This window comes from Hermetia illucens, chromosome 3 (assembly GCF_905115235.1).
Source record: "Hermetia illucens chromosome 3, iHerIll2.2.curated.20191125, whole genome shotgun sequence".
NCBI classification, from domain to species: Eukaryota; Metazoa; Arthropoda; class Insecta; order Diptera; family Stratiomyidae; genus Hermetia; species Hermetia illucens.
The window spans coordinates 90,405,805-90,425,006 of NC_051851.1; the positions used below are offsets into that span (position 1 = coordinate 90,405,805).

A 19,202-nucleotide genomic window follows, 5' to 3' on the forward strand; every position below is an offset into this window, starting at 1 on the left:
CGACGGCAGGAACACGAAGATACCCCTCCAATTGTCACCCTCAAAGCGAGTCACCTTATTCCACTGTTTGGGAAAGGTCTGGGATTCGCAAGATTTCCGTACGAGTGGAAGCAGCAAATCTGCAGTAACTGCAGGTGGAGCGGTAAACAACCTTGAAATTTCCACATGGGTCCCAACTAATAAAAAGAGTATATGCTTCAGACGCCATCCCAGTTCGGATGGTCCCAGAGAGCCTCCGGTAAGCTCTGTGGGGAGAGCCACTTCAGACAAGCCCCCCTCGGGTTTGATCGCCCGCGTCGGGTACGTGGTGACGAAGTGCAAGGGTAAGTGCATCATCTGATTTGTTTACTTCTTCCAGTAAACAAAGTAAACATATGAAACGCTTGAAAAAAACTACATTTATTTTCATTGTCAAAAAAAGACATGCAGGAAAACCCCCTTAAATATTGAAATATAAAAATTTAACAAGAATCTGACTATTGTTTTTGTGTTTTCCATAGCATGTCAAAAACATTTATTATATCTCACTCGACTAATTCGTATGGGAATTGTTATGTCCCAGTCTAAAACCAGAAATATCGGAATTTTTGACTACGTAAAAAATAATTCTTCAGCGCAACTTTTAAAAATATTTAAAAATATTGCCAAAGATTTTGCCAGTTTTCGTAAACAAACTCCGCCCCAAAAACTTAAATATCCTAGAAAAACTGACATTCTGCTGAGGCAGGCCCAGAGATTCGTCTGATATAGAAGCTTTGTCTGGAACAGTAATTTATCTTAAACAGATATTTACCTGTCGGACGTCTGATACAGGCACACACATTTATCTAACACAAGTACAAAAAGACAAGAACATATCTTTGCTTTGAATAGCTTTCTCTTCACAAAACAATTCTTCAGACGTGAAAATGTCTTTCGAGTTTATACCTGTACGTAAATATAATACTTTTTGGTCTACATCTGCAACGCTTTCTTATAAGTCCGACTACACCATACCTATGTACAAGATGATCAGATCATCAATGCGCTAATATTCGCTTTCCAGGTGGATATTAACATTTCAATACAAAAAAAATGGTATTCGCACTTGCAAATACTAATCCAACAGAATTCGTAATCGTAATCGCCCATCGGGAAACGGGGGCAGGCCTTTCTTGGTATTGCCTGGAATCAGTCAAAAGTAACACAGATTGCAAAAACGTGTGAAAGGTTTTGTGTATTTCTTTTATAAAAACATTTGAGTGGACATTTTTCCCCCTAGTACCTAGCACGTAATATATACATATATTGTGTGAGAATATCCACTTTCGCGTGATACTGACATTCAGTCTTGAACTTGCACAGAAGCGACAACTTTGGTCTATTATAACTTTGTTAGTAATAGTGCGAATTCCACCAAACTAAGATCATGGTCATGGTGGTACATTTCGTGATTCTAAGATGAACTTAAGGAGGGGTTTTGCATTCAATTACTGAAAATTATTGTAATGTACTATTATTTACTTTATTGAGATCTTGAAATGGAGGGTATTTCGCAGCCTAGGCACCATATAGCACCAGGCTTTTGATTTTTTTCGGATTTTTCCGTTGGATAGTTTCTGAGAATGGGTCCGTGAAAGAAATAATCGTACTTCTCACCTTTCCAAGAAATATCAAAATTAAGACGGGCTTCGGTACTAACCGAGACCTTTCATTTGATACTCCACATGACTATATTTGGTGAACAAAAAAAATTACAAGCCCTCTCTTGCTTGTATTGGGATCCCCCCTTAAATTCAAGGTAGAATGACACAACTGTATGCGCGAACGTGTACTGTTTCCACCTTTCCACCAAATTTGGTGCCAATCGCTATAACCGTTTCGAAGAAAAATGCGTGTGACAGACAGACCAATTTTAATAAGGTTTCGTTTTAAAAAGTGTGTGGTGAGTGCTTCTAAGTTGCTTACCTAGGAAGGTACGAGGAAGCAATGCATGCATTTTTGGACTTTTCCGGAAACGAGGCGGACGTTCTGAATTTTACCGTTTTGCAGTCTATTAATTGTGGAACATTGAAATCTTTTGCGTGCTGTTTCTCTAAGCGTGTGGAGTAAAAATATACTGAAGTGAAGAATAGAGGTGAAGAAACATTAATCCAGGTAAGCATTAAAAAATTAAGTATTCATTATAAATGTTTAAATTAATACTCAGATAAAATGAATAAAGAAGTTGGAATTATTATAGTAAACATGATATGAGTCGTTTGATCGCTCATGAAAAAGAAAAGTCCAGTAGGTCCTCTCCCTCTACAGAACCTGTCAATGTGGAATGGGATGAAAAAATTGTCAACGAGGACAATCACTATACGCAGTATACCTTTCATTATACTCCTGGAGTTAATAGTCTATCAGAAAATCTTGCACGATGGCGTACCGAGTTAGCTACAATGCGCATAATTCATTACGCTTACCAGATTGCGTGCAATGGTAATGTAGACACCTTTTTCGGGTGTAAATTTGAAAATTTTCTGCAAACTCTAAAAAAGACTGCAAAAACCGTAAAAGATAATACAGCAACTTTTTATGAGGACAACTAAACGACATAAATTTCTAGAAAGGTAGTTCAAACAAGGTTGGTTTGAACAAGACTTCCAATCGAACATCCTTGTCCATTGTACCCATACTAATTATCATTTTGATCAACTGTTTTTCGGCTCAACTACTCCGAATAACTTGTGTTATATAAAGTCCTTCATTCCTGTGCAAATAAATGGGTTCTTTAAGGATAACGATGGAAGGATTACCTACTCGGTTTTCGATTTTTTAATGTCGATAATTTTTTTAAGGAACCCTAAAATTCAATACAGGCGCATGGTATAATTATAATAATCGTTGGCGTAACAATCCAATTAGAGCACTTTATTCAAGATGGGAGGGTACACTACACTACAGTACACTGTAGGAGGCAATGTGGCCAGCATTGCGGCCTCCCGAGATTATTACCCTGATTTGGCTCAGGTACTCATTCACAGTTGGTATCCGACATGCAGTCACGATTACAAATCCCTCTGCTACCAGTGAAATGTGAATCGCGACCTTCTGATACGACAGCCCAGCGCTGTCTACTTGAACCATTAGGACGCGGCGGCGCTTGGTATATGCAAAGTAACTAACATAGCCAAAACCGCGGAAAAATTTAGAGCTGATTCCGTTTCCTGTCAAGTAATGGGTCTCCCGGTTGAACGCGGTTTGGTTCTCATTCCTATTCTTAATCATTGTTCAGGATAGAATTATATTATCAAAATTGATAAATCACAAATTACCCGATGGAAAAGATCGATGATGAACAAATATTTAATGATTATTTAAGATCATTTTAAATATGGAACAAGAAAATAAAACAAAAAGTTATCGGTTCCTATCTAGGCTGTCCCTGTAACGCAATGCAATGCTACCAAATATATTAAAGGTAAGCGATAAAAGATTTTTTTAACAAGAAAAATTTTGAACTTTTGGCCGCGTTCGAGAGAAGAGTTCTCTGAAAAATGTTTGGCCCTTACATGAGGATGGACGATTCGCGCAAAACCGGGGTGTCTGCAGTTCCTTACTAAGGCAGACCTAGACCGGGTACCCGTTGTTGTGACGTGGATGATGATGATGATAAAAGCTGTTTTTATATTTGATCAGTTAATTATTAAAGTTTTTAGAACTTGAAATCATTTTTAATCAAGAAACTGAATGCAAGAACTGCGTGTTGGTACGTATTTCTTATCAATTGTTCGGTCATTGAGCAACTTTTGAAAATTCCTAACACATATATTCTTTTCTTATTCACAAGCAGCTGAACATTTGGAGGACGATGTAAAAAAGAATGAAGGAACAAAAGAATGTCCTTGCTTACCATAGTGTCCTATTAAAGAGGTTATCGGAGAAGGCTTTCCCGTGGAGGATAGAATTCCGTTATTTGCTTTAAAAAACATACAAACCTGCTTGACCTCGGTAAAAACGTCGAAAAAATATCAAGGGAGGAAATGGTAAGAAAGAATATTATCTGACTTTAATATATATGCCCATTTAATTTATTTTAATTGTATTTTTCCAGATTCTCACCTTAAAAAAATGGTAGACAAGAGCAAAATATCGAAATGTATGGATCTCTTCATTCGTGAAGAACTTTTGATGAAAGTGAATTGGGATAGAGTAAAATGTCTGTCAGCTTCAAAACAATTTCGTATTTTTTACACCCTTCTTTCCGGTATGAAAAAAAAGAACTACAACATAAAACCAAACTGCTAACGATCAGCTTCATCTTTCTTACAGAGGCTGTAAAGTCAGAAAATGTTTGTACCGGGAATACAAAGATGACATGCGGAAAGGCTCCAGGGTTTCAAGGGGCGCGTACAAAAAATTATGTGACAAATTCTTAAATTTCCAAAGTATAAGTGTATTTCATTTTCATTAATTTTAAAAAATATAATGCATTCCACATTACTTAGATATCAAAGGACGTTGTTTATCATTCTTATTGCATTTTACGTTTCATTATTATTGCTGGTATCTTCTTAATTAGCCGTTGCACATTTCAAGTGATGCGAACTTAATAATTTTTAATAATTCTCAAATTGAAAAAAAAAACTTTTTCCCACTGCTACTCCTGGCGAGTACTCTATCTGATCTATGTGATGCTTACTGGATAGTTTTTGAGCAAGTGCTATGGAAGGTACTCACTAGATTCATTCCCGAGGATATGATGCCTTCTAGATTGTTTCTTGGTAATCTAGACGGAATGGGCCAAAGCTTTGACAAAGCTTCCTTACTGCTTCCGCATAAGGACATGTAATGTTAAAAAGAAATAAGGCATCATGGACGGGTAACGCATCCACACCTTTCAAAGCAGCAATCAATGATTAATCTTGGATACTTCCACTTCCCGCTGGGTGTAAATACGCTTGTATTCACTTCACTTTGTTGCGAATGATATACATGTTCAGCCGTGATATTCAGATGCGGTTTGGATTAGACAAGTGTCGAATCCAAGCCATCCGCAAAGGTCGTCACGAGCCGCATGCCAGACATAGCATTGGTGACCTCCATATTGAAGCTATGATCGAGACAGACTTCTACAAGTACCTGAGAATTCTTCAAGGAACCCATGCTCGAGTTGGTGATCTGAAGGATGCTCTGCTGTCCGAATTCTTGCGAAGTGTAAAGCTGATGCTGAAATCGCGTCTCTCGGGGAAGAATAAAATAAGCACGTTGAACGTATTCGCTATCCCTTCACTGGCTTATGCATTTGGAATATTACCGTGGACGAAGACCGATATGAAAAGCGTCCAGCGGCGGATATGGACAACTATGTCAAAATTCCGAATGCATCATCCAAAGTCTGCCGTGGAGCGGATGAACCAGCCTCATGACATCGGAGGTAGGGGGCGTGGTTGACGTGGCGGCACAACATCATCGCCAAGTCTACTCGCTGCGCGTTTATTTTTACAGCAAAGAGCAGGCGAATCCCTTGCATGCGGCTGTCTGTAAGGCAGACTGTGGACTGAATCCATTTAATTTGAAGGTTCGATCTTTCAATCCTTTGAGTGGGGTGAAGTCGGACCAAGAACGGATCGATGAATGGAAGTCGAAGGCAATGCAAGGTAAACACGTGAATTGTATTTGGCAGCCATTTGTCGATTTGCATTTGGCGAACAGACGGCTGTGTGCTGGGGAGCTCTTTGCTGAGACGGAGGGGTTCATGTGTCCCATTCAGGACGGCGTGGTCGCCACCCAAGCTTATAAAAAGATCATCATAAAACAACTAGTGGGGAACGACCAGTGCAGAATGGGTGGTTCGGCGTTAGAGACGTTGGACCATCTCATTTCTGGCTGCACTGTTATGGCACCGGTGCAATACATCACCAAGCACAATGCTGTATGTAGTGTTATCCATCAAAACCTTGCATACAAGCATGGGCTGATCATGGGAACCTGTCCGGTTTACCGATATGAGCCGCAAGCAGTCCTTGATAGTTCTGCTTATAATGTGTATTGGGACCGGCAAGTTCTGACTGATCGCCACATACAGTACAACAAGCCTGACGTACTGTTAGTTAACAAGGGGGGTCGCTCCGCGTATATTATTGATGTTGCTAACCCCCATAACAGCAACATCGAACGGAAATATTTGGGGAAGAAGGTGAACTATGAGCTACTAGCTCGGGAAATCAAAGAAATTTGGCGTCTCGAGCGGGTGGTGGTAGTTCCCATAATATTGTCAGCTGCAGGTATTGTACCTAAATCCCTCACGGCTTCCCTTGATGTCCTGGGACTTTCACACAGTCTGGTTCAAACCATACAGAAGTACAGAATTCTGCATACGTGCTCGATGTTGCGGGGAATTCTCGACGGATGCTTCCATTGACTTACCACCGGCCACTACCACCAGCGCCCTTTAGTTTTTAAGTAGGTAGGATCGTCCGAGCCTAAATGCTTGGCACTTAGTGCTAGTATTAGGTAAAATCCGGCATCTGCCGAGATTGTGATAGCAAAAGTTTGAATAATTACGTTTGCAATTTCATCATGATCTTGCGGTTTTAATGAAGGATTGCAAGGATGCAAGTGTATTAAAAATAATGTAACTGATGAGTAACAGTCGGGATTGCAGTCTCTAGGCACTCACGCAAAACAATCGAATTGTTGCAGCGCTGAGAGCCCCAAAGAGGCTAGAACAGCTAAAGAAACGAAAAATTGGAGTTTGAGGAGAAGTATGAGGAAGAGGAAGGACCAATGTACGACGGAGGCATGGCAGAATAGAGGTACGCAGTATTTACTTTGAAAAATTACTTGAGTTAACGGACGATTGCCAACACGATTAAAAAGAATATTAGGCTATCGTGCGCACTAGGACCACGTTGATTGGAAACCAATTTTCAGATTTCCACCTGATCTTCTAACTTCAAAAACCGATTTTCATTTCAATTAGCCGCCACTTTGTTATTTTTCCACGGAAAAAAATTATTCCAGTTCACAGCTACTTAAACAAGAGGGATTTTTTTTGAAAATCCGTAAAATCCGAAAACCAGCTTCAAAAATTGTAATTTTTTTTGTCTACCTAAAATATTAATAAATATCTGTGCAAAATTTGAAAAATCATATATTTTTTTCTCCTAGGAAAGAAAATTTATGGAAAGAAAGTTTTTTGAAAGTCGTAACCTAAAAGCCCCCTTAAAACCACCAAGTTTAAGGGAAGACTACTTTTTCTCGCGTTTAATGGGTAATATTCCTAAGTTTTTCATAATTAACTCCCTCATTTTTATACGTCAGTTGAAAGCTAATATAATGAGGCAACTTAAAGTACCGTTATATGGGAAATTAAATAAAAAATTGATTTTGAAATTTTTTAAAATTTAAACAGTTATATCTTCGTAGTGGGGGCACAATATTTCTTTAAGAACGCGGTGCGACTTTCCCTTAGCAGAATAATAATCTTCGTAGTGATGATTACCTTTGCAATTGAAAAAATATCCAGCCTGTAGTATCAGCTCTACCTCTACTACCTGCTAATTTCCATTTCTTTATCAACTGCAACGTAGTCCATTGTTTGTGCTATAACTTTAGAAATATTTTAAATTTTATTCTGAGATTTTGACTGTACATTTTCCATATGTTATATTTTGGAAATATGTAAAAAATAGATTTTTTAAAGTTAAATGCATCAAAAGATTCGGTCAGATTTCTATGCATGATTTTAAGTATGAAATCAAACCGAAAACGCCATTAAAATTATAAAAACGCCTCCTTGCAATATTGATATGGCTGCAAAATGTAACGTGGCAGACAATGTTCCCCCGTTGGTATCTGACTTCAAATCTACACTTTCAAACACGCAGAACTTAGTTGCAGGGAAGATGTAACAAATTTTTATTCTAACGAGAGGCGTCACGAAATCCTTCGGTCTAATCTCTGCTAGTTAAGTAAGCAAACGTAAGTCAGATTAAAGCTAATTATGAGGTTTTCAGTTTCATCCTCCAAAACATTTTCATACATATTTTCGCTTGTAAGGCGTATTGAATTCAAGGTAGTATCTGTAGTCGCAGGACTAGATCTGTTCTTAACATTTCACATTTGGAGTTTTTAAGAAACGATAACTTTTCCCGCTGCTCTAACATAGTTCACTCGGAAATCTACAGTTCAGAGCCACTGCCCAGTCGATTTTATCCATGTTTTAAAACAACGATATGATTTCACCACCCGCATGGAGCCTAACCGGCACTAACAGTCAAACCCTTGGTGAGATTTTAAAGGACTGAAAACTCAAACTTTCCATTGTTGGCCTTGTTCCAATTTTTTGCAGTACAAAGTGCCGGTAGAGCAACCAACCACCACTTCGTGGCCGAGGACGAAAATTTTAAGAGATCTTTCAAGCATTATATTCAAATCTAAAAACTGGTGCCGTGATTTGGTTTGTCCTCAGAAAATTCCAGGGACCACCTTGTATCTGGTGGAAGAGTGAATTCGCCAGGATGCCCATTACCGCGGCTGGAACGCTGTTAACTGAAATTTCCTTCCTCAGTTGACTGAGGATGACATGAAAAGTCGATTTTCTGAGCGAGTAAACATCACTTTATTCGTAGCCAACTAATGGATGACATCACAGCCTGATTTTAACTCTAAATTCTCGTTAGCATATCCACCAAGTGCAACCAGGTCAGCCACTCGAGCGGTATTTCCACAATTTCTCGTCTGCTCTGGAATCCATTTCTCTTCGCAATTAACACAGTCACCCGGAGAATTTTCACTTGCTTTTCACACAGTTTTCACACTTCCGTGGGTTCGTCGCAAAGATTTTCCAGAACTTTCTTCGCGAGTTCTCCACTGCACGAGATTTTTGCCAGCTCGGCCACAGCCATCGAAAATTTGCGCCGTCTTCGACCTTCTCACCGGACAGAACCGCAACTTTCACCTCGAAGCAACAACTTTCGCACTTTCTCGTCGAACACGGAAGCAACGTGGCTTGTGCATCTCTGCCTGGCCAGGACTCCGGCGGTGATGCTCCTTGCCGGGGCGGCGCCGATCAATTGCAGGTCGCCAAAGTGCCGAGCAAATTGTGCATCATCGCAACCGTAGCCGCGTCTTGGCTGCCGCCGTTCAGGACTCACGATGCAGGCGCGCTTCCTACATTGCGACGACAGCTGCCCGATAAAAAACAACAGGAAAAAATAACGGTTTTGGGAAAAGAATCGAAAGCAAACAGGACATTTACGGAAAGCAATGCCGCGTCGAGCGAAATCGATTGCAAAAGGGATGAGTGGCACGTCCCTGCCGTTCGCCGTGGTCGCAGCCAACAACAACGCATTGCACGAATCTCCATTTTCCTGATGTGCCGCGACGTCATAGCGAAATTGTCCAATATTCATGCACATACCACCGGGAGGCGGAAGGTGGAAGTTGTGGCGTGGCATTGGGCGCAGCATGCCCGCGGCGCTCCGCTCCGCCGGAAGGGGCAGGAAGCGGCGTTTACATTGGAGACTCCATCATTCGCAGGCACAAGACGACAGCTGCTCCGCGGATGCTCTACTTAGGAGACAAGCCATTGTGCCCGCGTCGACGGCCAGAACGTCGCCATGAGTCTTCTGTGCAAGCGGGAAGTCGGCAAATCTGAGTCCTGTGCCCGCGCGGCGCGGCATTATCGATTGCACGGCCGGGCGAGAGGCTCTGGAGTCGTGCCAACCCTGAGCGGAAAAAAATCAATTTGTGTCGCGACCACTGAGCAGGAAGCTCGCCGGCGCACGGGAGGGACGCTCAGAACGGACACGCCCACACGGCAAACCGGTTGCTTGGAAACGAGCGGAAACGCATCGCGCGCTGATTGGCTGGGCCTCGCGATGGGAGCAGCAATGTCGTGAGCGGCCGAGAGGCCACGGACAGGCTCTCGTTCGTGCGCTCACTGCGCACGGGGGGGATGAGTCGCCGTCGAATCGGGTTGCGCCCGGCCGTTGCACAAGCGAGCGAACGACAAATCAGAAGACAGCAAGTCGCGGTTGCGGGCGGAGATATGTGAGTGCGGGGTCTCTTGGGAACTGGTTTCTGGCCGGAACACTCCATTCGGGCCTGGTGCAAACGCCGAGCTGTACATGTGGATGGGATTGAACGAGGCTTGCACAAAGCAATGTTAAGGCCTGGCTGCGGGCTCGCTGGGAAGGGAGGGAGTGCGGTACGTGTTCAGGCAGGGCCAGGCTCCTGGAAGCGCGGCCGGCCGGGGCGGGGGTGCGCTCGACGACTTGGAACACTTGAGAGCTCGGTATTTGTTAGTAAGCCAAATAGTAAGTAGGTATTCCCCTCTGCAAACAGTCGCATCTTATTTTGAATACCCGAGTAACGCACACGGTACACATCTCATCTGCCCGATACAAGATACTATTGAAAGTTGTGTGTTTTTTGGGCGAGAAAACGAACAAACGCTTGTTTTGTCGACTCTTGCACGTAGGATTCAGCAACGCCGCTGCCGCCGCTGCACCAGACCCAGTGTTTGCCAGGAAAATATTAAAACTTCTTATTAGTCCTGAAGTCGGTGCGAATTTACATTTGGAATTTGCAAATTTGTGCGGGCACTCGGTAAGTCGCGGAAGTCGAGAGCAAACAGAACTGCATCTGCCGAATCCGCTGGGCTTCCTTCGTCGCCTTTGTTTAGTGATTGTAACGGTTGTGCCGATCATTGTGTGCTGAAACGATCCGTCCGAGAAACGGGTCCAGTGTTCGCGTTCGAATCCGCCTAGGGGACGACGAGTGTTCAGTGGCAGAAAGGCTTGGCGACGCGCGGTCCTTGATCCTGTGCGGGTGAAGTAGGGAAAACTCACTTTTTGGCATTCCGTCAAGATGAACCTGTTGCCCGCAAATCCGCAAACGTAGAGACACAGCCAGAACTGGGAAGCGGGAGAACGCGAGCGTGAACGTGCACTGTCTCCTGATCGCCTGCGAGGCGTTCCTCAGCCCAGCCGCCCTGTTGACATTCGGGGGTGGATACGGCAAATATCCATCCCTCTGCCGTTGTCGCTGCCACTGGCATGTGTACTACTATTTGTGTTTGAGCACTCATTATAAAACAAATCCAGTGAAAACAAACTCAAAACTTGAGTATTACATCAAACAGAGAAAGACCGTGCACGTTGTTCTATATATTTGGTAAATATCAATTAAACGCGTAATCTGTGAATTGGATCGATTTATTTGTGAATAATTGTGTCTAATCTGGCGATTACTGGGAGTTGATTAGTGATACGGGAGTGCGCCTAGACCCTTTCGTGCTCGGGCGACCCCTTCGCAAACTTAGCGTCATGCATTGTTCCTCGCGAAAACTCGAGAACAGCCTCTGGTCCCTCCACATATTCCACTTCTGCTTCTTGGTGGCATAGATATTGACAGGAACACGAAAGCTAAGTAAATACGTCCCGTGAAGAATAGAAACAAGTTCCCGACCTATATTTACTGACGGGAAAGTGAGTGCGCCCTTGGAGTGTTTACCCGTACACGAGGAAAAACTTCACCTGCGAGCCAGCGAACTCAGGCACGGCCGCGCTACATCCCAAAGAATAAATTTACTTTTCACTTCGAATAAGTCCCGGCGAAAGTGTGAAAACGGGTTGGAACATGCAAAAGTTATACCCCGAAACGACGACGAGTGCTGGGGTAAGTATGTCCGGCGGCAATATAAGCCCCATGACGCCAACGTACAGTATGAACTCCATGGGAATGGCCGTGGGCAGTATGACATCCGTTTCGCCTCAAAGTGCGAGCTTCGGGCCGGGCGTCCTGGGACCTGCAGCCGGAATGACGAGTATGGGTGCAGCTGCAGCCATGAATTCCATGGGCGGAAATTGCATGACACCTAGCTCAATGGGTTACGGATCGATGGGATCGCCTCTGGGCAATATGGGCTCGTGCATGGGGAGCGGAATGAGTTCGATGGCAGCCATGGGAGGCTACTCGGCGGTCGGTGCGATGACATCGGGTCGCGACCTCGACACGGGATCGCCAAACTCGAGCGTCCTGCAGAGATCCCGGGTGGAGAAGCCAACAACCTACAGACGCAGCTACACTCACGCCAAGCCTCCATACTCGTACATTTCACTCATCACAATGGCAATTCAGAATAATCCATCCAGAATGCTCACATTATCCGAAATATATCAATTCATTATGGACTTGTTCCCATTCTACCGGCAGAACCAGCAACGGTGGCAGAATTCAATCCGACACTCACTAAGCTTCAATGATTGCTTCGTTAAGATACCGCGGACGCCTGACAAGCCCGGCAAAGGTTCCTTTTGGACACTTCACCCTGATTCCGGGAACATGTTCGAGAACGGTTGCTACTTGAGGCGCCAGAAGCGATTCAAAGACGAGAAAAAGGAAGCAATACGACAAATGCACAAGAGCCCCTCGAATAGTATTGAAGCAGTCAGTCCCGGCAAAAAGGAGATCCACGACGACCATCACCATCATAGGGACCACAAGCCAGGGTCTGAAAGTCAAGTTCCAACCAGCTTGCTAACTTCCACCCACAGCAAGGAAGCCGAGACATTGGCCATGCTTCACGCCGGAGCCGAAATCTGCCTGGGACAGCAAGGACAACACAGTGCGGCGCACCACCAGCAGCTGCAGCACGAGGAGCTCTCGGCCATGGTTAATAGGTGCCACCCGTCACTAATTAGTGAATACCACTCCATGAATCACCTGAAACAGGAGCCAACGGGCGGTTACACGCCATCCAGTCACCCCTTCTCAATTAACAGGCTGCTACCAACCGAGTCCAAAGCCGACATCAAGATGTACGACATGAGTCAGTACGCCGGCTACAATGCGCTTAGTCCACTGTCGAATTCACACGCTGCCTTAGGACAAGACTCCTACTACCAAAGCCTAGGTTATCACGCGCCCGCCGGTACGACGAGCTTGTGACATCAGTATCCATTAGCATAAAGGCGCGATTTGTTCCCATCATCGGCGAATTCTTTCCAATTGCATCTGTAAGATCACTCGTCCGAGATCTCTGCCAATCTCGTCCTTTAAATATGCTAATGAACTGCGTATGCAGCTTTGCCAGCACCGACACCAGCTCGTCGTAAATTGCTTCTCATCGAACCTTTGATCCGTGAGTACATATATACATATCTACATCCATCTATGCAACATTCCGATTGTTCTTTAGCTACTAACATGTTTTTGAATTAAACTTTAAGAACTGCATTGGGAATTGTGTCCAAGAAGGTGGGGAAGAGATTTGGGTGAAATAGAGAAAGTAGTGACGATTTAGAAAGGGGTCCACGTACACATATCACCTTTCAATCTATATGGTCAGACTGCTGAGAAAGGCCTTTTGTGGCCCATTGACTGACTTTCCAATGTCATGGTTAACTGCGAGAACGCTCCTTTCTAATGGCTATAATTAGTAGTTTCATAATCTTTCCACTCCTTCAAAGCGTTATTGTCCAAAGAAGATTGGAATAAATCTTAACAAAACATATGCACTGTACATGTACACTTCAGAAATTTCTATAAATAGGACTATACCGAGTTGAGTAAAAGGCGGGGAATGCAGTGTTCTCTGGGATTGGATAAAGAAAGTTCTCTAAGGTGGGAGCCTCCTAGAAAAATCTAAATCTGGATTTTTGGAACGCGCGGAACGCTTAGAACAACCAATTAAACTCGGCAGAGATACTGAGTTACGCCATAAGTGGAACAATTAGGAACCTCAGGAAAATATATCAGAAGAAAAAAGTGGATACATGCAATTATATTTTCAGGTCTGCCTATTTCCACATAATATTAACATCCAAACGAATTTTATAAATGTCCTTCTATATGTCTTGACTGTGTTGTTTTCGATAGTATTACTACGTCCTAAACGAATCGTATTATCTAAGGAAACGTAGGAAATCTGCTGATGTTTGAATACATTCTACTTCGCAGCCCTGTTGTTTCTAATTACAGCAATGGTCCGCCGAGTGATGGAATTCGAATTAGAACTTATAAAACTAACTGGTAGGGTCATGCCCAATGGGGTAACTAGCAATTTTCGTGGTGCATAACGGAAGGTCTGTTTTCCGCCTAGTGGGATAGGCGAAAACTAGTTTCACAGCCGAAACCTCAAAAACCACCAAGGAGACTCTCTATCTATCCCCGTGACATCAGTAGGACGATATTTTTCTGTTTTTCAAGGGCCCTTCCTATTTAGTAGCCGGCTCGGATTGTCTTTATCAGGTCTGCCATTTCTCTCGATCGTAAGCCTGGTCTGGCTGTAGTCAAATCGACGAAAGCCCTCTTTGCATCGTTTGGAGTTTGCATCATTTTCCACTGATTTGGATGATCAACTCGGTCTAGCAGCAACTTATGGAGTTATGGGCACGATGGCATATTGATTGCGAATGTCCTTATTTCGGACGTTAATTCGCTTATTCAACTCGACATCTATGGAGACCATAACGTGTTATTATCTTTGCCGGCTGCATAACTATTGGAGCGCGAAACACGCTGTGGCAGATTTAGCATTTGAAGCCTTAGTTGATGAGTCGATGATAAAGAACGCCATTTGTGGAGCACTAAATACGTTAAGTTCCTTCATGGCGCACTTCATCTTTGGCTGCGAGGAACTATACCATATATTTAGATCGCTCAGTTCTGAACAGGCTGCCGACGGTGACAGAGATCATACCCGTCTGATTGAGGTTAGTCATCAGGACCTCTGTTTCCTTCAGTTTTGGACGTAGCCTGCGCTACGCTGCTCTGAGTCGACGATCCTACGATTGCAGAAGTTGCACGAGACAAACTTATGCTGTTATTCTCTGCGTATCCTTCAAGTTCGCTGCAATGTACTTTGGACGTTCGATTTCTCTCTCAGACATTATTCCGCTAGGGGTACCCAAGCTACCAATTTAAACCACCTCCCGGATGTGTGTTTTGCGTTGAAAAACAGGATCTCGAATTTTTAAAATCAAAAAAAGGAAAGTTAGTTTTATTGGTTTTAATTTTAAAATCACCGAAACGATTTAAGGAGTTATCCAATGGCAATCCTTTTTTACGCCGAGTTGGTTGAGTATCAGCCTTTTGATCTCGATGTTTTGGGCTCAAATCCCGCTTTGTCATGGATGTTTGTGTTCACCTTTGTGCTTGCCCGCCGGCCTGGGTTTATCTCTTGCACAGCATTTATGTGTTGATAATCAAAATCTCATTGAAAATCAAAAAGGAAAAAACGTAAAAATATGAAAAACTATATGGATGTCTTTACTCCATAAAAGAGTGAACAGGACACACATATACGCACTAATATATTTTTTCCACTGTCATCAAGCCTCTTGGGTTATTTTCATATTCAACTGGTAGGAGAATTTCTGATTTACGCACTTGAACAATAGCGAGGCAGTTAAGGTTTGCATATAAGCACAACTTCTAATTTTTATCGATCCTTCCTCTCGAAGAAAAGTCAACCCTTCATCAAATTTACGCTGTTTGAAGTGGTTTTAATCAGTCAAAATATCTAGTGAAAGAAGACACAACATATATACATATGTATTTTATATACTGCATATTTATTTCTAATTTCGAAGGGAAAGATTTTAAGTGATTCTGCTGTAACTACAATAAATGCTTAAACCTTAATTTTTAGGTGTCCCAGATTAGTTAATAGTTAATATCGTATTATATGCCTATAATGTGTTATAAAAAAACTTTGATTTCAATAACCCTCTAATGCTGGGCAACGTAGAAAAGTATGGTAGACGGCAGGTATATTAAGTGTTAAAATTCTAAATAGTTACTCCTTTTTCAGCGATTGTAACCCTTTTCTATTGTTCATCTAATTTTGACTGTTTTGATGATGAGGAATAACTGACCCTTAAAAAAATCCTGAATTGATTGTATACTTTCTATCGATGTTGGCTTTTCATAACTTCACTTAATTATATATATTTGATATTTACCTATTGCGATCGCAAATCTGTCCTTATAAGGCTCAAATGTAACTTATTTTTCATTACAAAAGTTGCGTTCCAATAGCTAATGTCGTATAGGTCGCAAGGATAAAGTATCTTTTCTGACTATTTCGAAATTCACCACATCACGGTTATAAACTATCTGTTCTGTATAGCCACCTGGAAATTTTTTTTGGATAATTAAATTTTAATTTTTCAGTATATTTACCTGTACAATTTTATACTTATATGTACATCATTTTGTTTATTTGTGAAATATTATTGGAAACATATATCATCAATTTAAATTTAAATTCATCTTTCTGGCTTTTTTAAATTATCAAAAATATTTTCGATTTTCTATGGATTTCGTACCTTTTGATATTAACTTGGATTGAAACTGAATTGTATTTATGGATTAATATTGTATATAATTTATTTTTACTAAAAAAAGATTAGATATAGAGACAAAAACTAGACGGGGGCTGTTGAATAAGTTAGTTACAGTATAACTTTCCTGACTTTTAAAAAAAAATATGATTTTTCATTCAACTATTTCTTACTTTGCGACGTAATTCAGGCTTGCAGGGCGGTTAGCGCCTGTTGCCCTCGCAACGGAGCAGAATTTCTATAATACTTTTTACATCGGTCTCAAATCTCAATCTCAAAAGATAGATCTATTTTGTTTTTTGTCTGGACTAAGAAAGGACCAAAATTGCCAAAAAAAACTTTATGTGATCGGAACACTACCTTGCATCAAAAAACAATAGAATATTTGAATTCAGTGCCTAAAAGAAGATAGTTGATAGATAATAATCGAAGGCGCAAGAATTTAATTTGGGTTTGTCATCGTTCATAAACTTGGACAATAGGTGGTAAATATACATTCATTTCTTATGCAGACTGTATATCGTCTGCTTGCTTTTCAAATAATTCGTCGAGAAAAAAGTCCTTCGGGAGGGTTGATTTCCCATGGTCTTCGGCATTTAAAAAATTTAATTAAGACGTTCTATTCAAACTTGGTACAACACTTTATTTATGCTGTAATTGCTTACTTATTCACAAGAAGCTTCAATATTTTCGGCACCTTTTCTCAATGCGGCACAATGGCTATACATTTGTTTTTGTTTTCAATTTCTAATCATTTTTAATATTTGAACAAATCAAAAAACAATTTACCTGGATAAACTACGTAAACAAATGAAGTAAAAGGGATTTTAAAAATTCATCCTTCCAATAGGGATTTATGTTTTCTTGTCCAAAAGTAAAACTTATATTTTTCATGGACAAAATCTAAGCGTGTTGTTGGCTTTATTTGAATATTAAATATTTGAATCGAGTTGAAAAATCAATCCTTGACATATTTCGCAAATATTGACAATGTATCTTATAAAAAAGTACTTTTGAATTTGAAACAATTGCAGCAATCTATGGACAAGCACATAATAACTTCATTAACATCCTATTCTGTCCATAATTATTATTGATTACACTTTTATCAGCTTTCAAGTCCAATTGCATTCTTGTCATAGCGGGTGCGTTATTCGTAATATATGTATATGGTGGCCCTCATGACTCTCTGAGACGCCTGCACTCCTACTCTACTGTTCTGCGCCAAGTGCTCTTGAGGTGACTCATTCGCCGGCCACCGCTTCGTCTGCCTTCCAAGGAGAATAGATTCCACTGCATGACTTAACCCGCAATGCAATTGTCACCCGTCCTTAATGTGTGACCTACCCACTGCCACTTCCGTCTTTCGATCAAACTACGTACGAGTGCCAGGCTTGTGTTTCGTAACGTTACTTGCAATTTTTATTGTAATTTTATTTGATATTTCTACTAGATTATCAGCTAGACGACTTTTTCCAGATGCTCTCCTTTCCAGATTCAATAGTAACACAATGGTTGGTACCATGATGAAATGATAGGTACTTCAAAAAATAGCTATCATGTGAACGTTACACCATCCAGGTATTGACAAATTAACTGTTTGATCCTTTACAGTAGAGAAAAATCTGACCTCCTCATCTATTTTCCAAACCAAATGGTACACATTTCTCATTATTTCTGTAACCTGGGCATGTTCAATACACCCGCTGTTTATAGCTTATACAAATTCCGCAATTTGCCATTCTAATTGTTGGTTGGTCCACCTGAAGTCCTTACAGCAAATCTTGACAATGGTAGAGATTTACATTTTTTTCTCAAAGGTTTACCACCTTATGTTAAAATATTTCCTTCATTCCTAATACTAGGTCTGATTCTTATAGCACATGTTGCATTTCAAGGTTCGTAGATTTCGTAGCCAGCCGTGCCAGTCGATTTATCTATTCAACTGCCGAACCATAACTAGCGAAAATTTAGGTGAACGCCGGAAATACAATATTTTTCTTAGAGAGTTGCCAGATAATTTTGCGGGAATTTCAGTTTGTGTTCACGAGGAAACAAACAAGAAAACCAGTCTTATTAAGAGTCCACAAACAGTTCCGGAAATGGTCACTGATGCTGCGAATGACGCAATTCTTATTGGTGACAACTTTTCCACGCCACTGTGAACGCATTGGATAGGACATCGACCTGAGCGTTGCTCGTGCAAAAAGATGGCAGTTTTCTAAGAGTGTCGGCAGTCAATATAATTAAAATGATAGTTTAGTTAAGACAAATTTACAATAAATATAAATAAATTAAAAATATTCGATTAAAGAATTCAAAATATCTGTTACAAACAAAAAAGTCATGATTTTTATCAATCTTGGTTACAGACATTATTCCTATAACTACTCAATTGATTTGTGGTTGCCACGTTCGTAGGGAGAAACCTCGGCCTCCGGAAAAACTTTCCTTTAAAAGCTTTTAAAAGACCGGTGTTATAACTTCGTCTCTCAAATAAATATGAGTAACGATAAGCGTTTCCAGTCAAGTCCTGTTTTTTAAAATATCTTTCTAGCCTAAAAAGCCGTAGGGATAATATGAACTTAAGGCAATTTAGGCAAGGAAATTAAGTTTGATGGTCACAGTTTCGAACAGTGAGAGCTATTTTGGAGTTAGTTTGTTGAAAATTGTTATTGTTAAAAACTACTAAACTGCACTCTTTGAGAGCGGTTTCTTATGTAACGCTCAATATTTTAATCTTTTTTAAAATTTCTTTTTGCAATAAAAGAAAATTTTATCTTTTCAATCTTTCTATATATTGTTATTAGGGTCTTGGGTTATGATAGAAAATTTTTAATTAGCGAATTTTATAATCGTTTTTATTTGTTTTTTGTGGTC

The 19,202-nt window shown here is 41.1% G+C and overlaps 2 protein-coding genes and 1 long non-coding RNA gene across 3 annotated transcripts in view; 2 read left to right on the forward strand and 1 right to left on the reverse strand.

The window, feature by feature from the left end:
• Window positions 1-3,537: 3,537 nt before the first annotated feature.
• On the forward strand, window positions 3,538-4,393 carry LOC119650919. Its single transcript, XR_005249394.1, has 4 exons — window positions 3,538-3,733; window positions 3,818-4,010; window positions 4,079-4,231; window positions 4,297-4,393. It is a non-coding gene; the product is annotated as an uncharacterized LOC119650919 (long non-coding RNA).
• Window positions 4,394-8,566: 4,173 nt separating this feature from the next.
• On the reverse strand, window positions 8,567-9,684 carry LOC119650918. The gene is made up of 2 exons (XM_038054143.1): window positions 9,230-9,684; window positions 8,567-9,158 (listed from the first exon to the last, which is right to left on the reverse strand). The coding sequence occupies exons 1-2, from the start codon at window positions 9,359-9,361 to the stop codon at window positions 8,904-8,906; spliced, it is 387 nt and encodes a 128-aa protein (XP_037910071.1). The 5' UTR covers window positions 9,362-9,684; the 3' UTR covers window positions 8,567-8,903.
• Window positions 9,685-9,760: 76 nt separating this feature from the next.
• LOC119650917 (protein fork head) overlaps window positions 9,761-19,202 on the forward strand; it is a 29,475-nt gene continuing 20,033 nt past the window's right edge. The window contains exon 1 of the mRNA XM_038054142.1: window positions 9,761-13,117. Within this exon, the coding sequence (XP_037910070.1) occupies window positions 11,614-12,924 (1,311 nt within the window). The 5' untranslated portion in view covers window positions 9,761-11,613 and the 3' untranslated portion in view covers window positions 12,925-13,117. The remainder of the gene's footprint in view (window positions 13,118-19,202) is intronic.

What these genes read in the sequence shown, in the direction of transcription:
- LOC119650918 (XM_038054143.1), bottom strand. Translation starts at nt 9,361, where the DNA reads ATGACGTCGCGGCACATCAGGAAAATGGAGATTCGTGCAATGCGTTGT. An exon ending in TCGACGCGGCATTGCTTTCC is followed by an intron (nt 9,159 to 9,229) that starts GTAAATGTCCTG and finishes TTTATCGGGCAG; the next exon opens with CTGTCGTCGCAATGTAGGAA.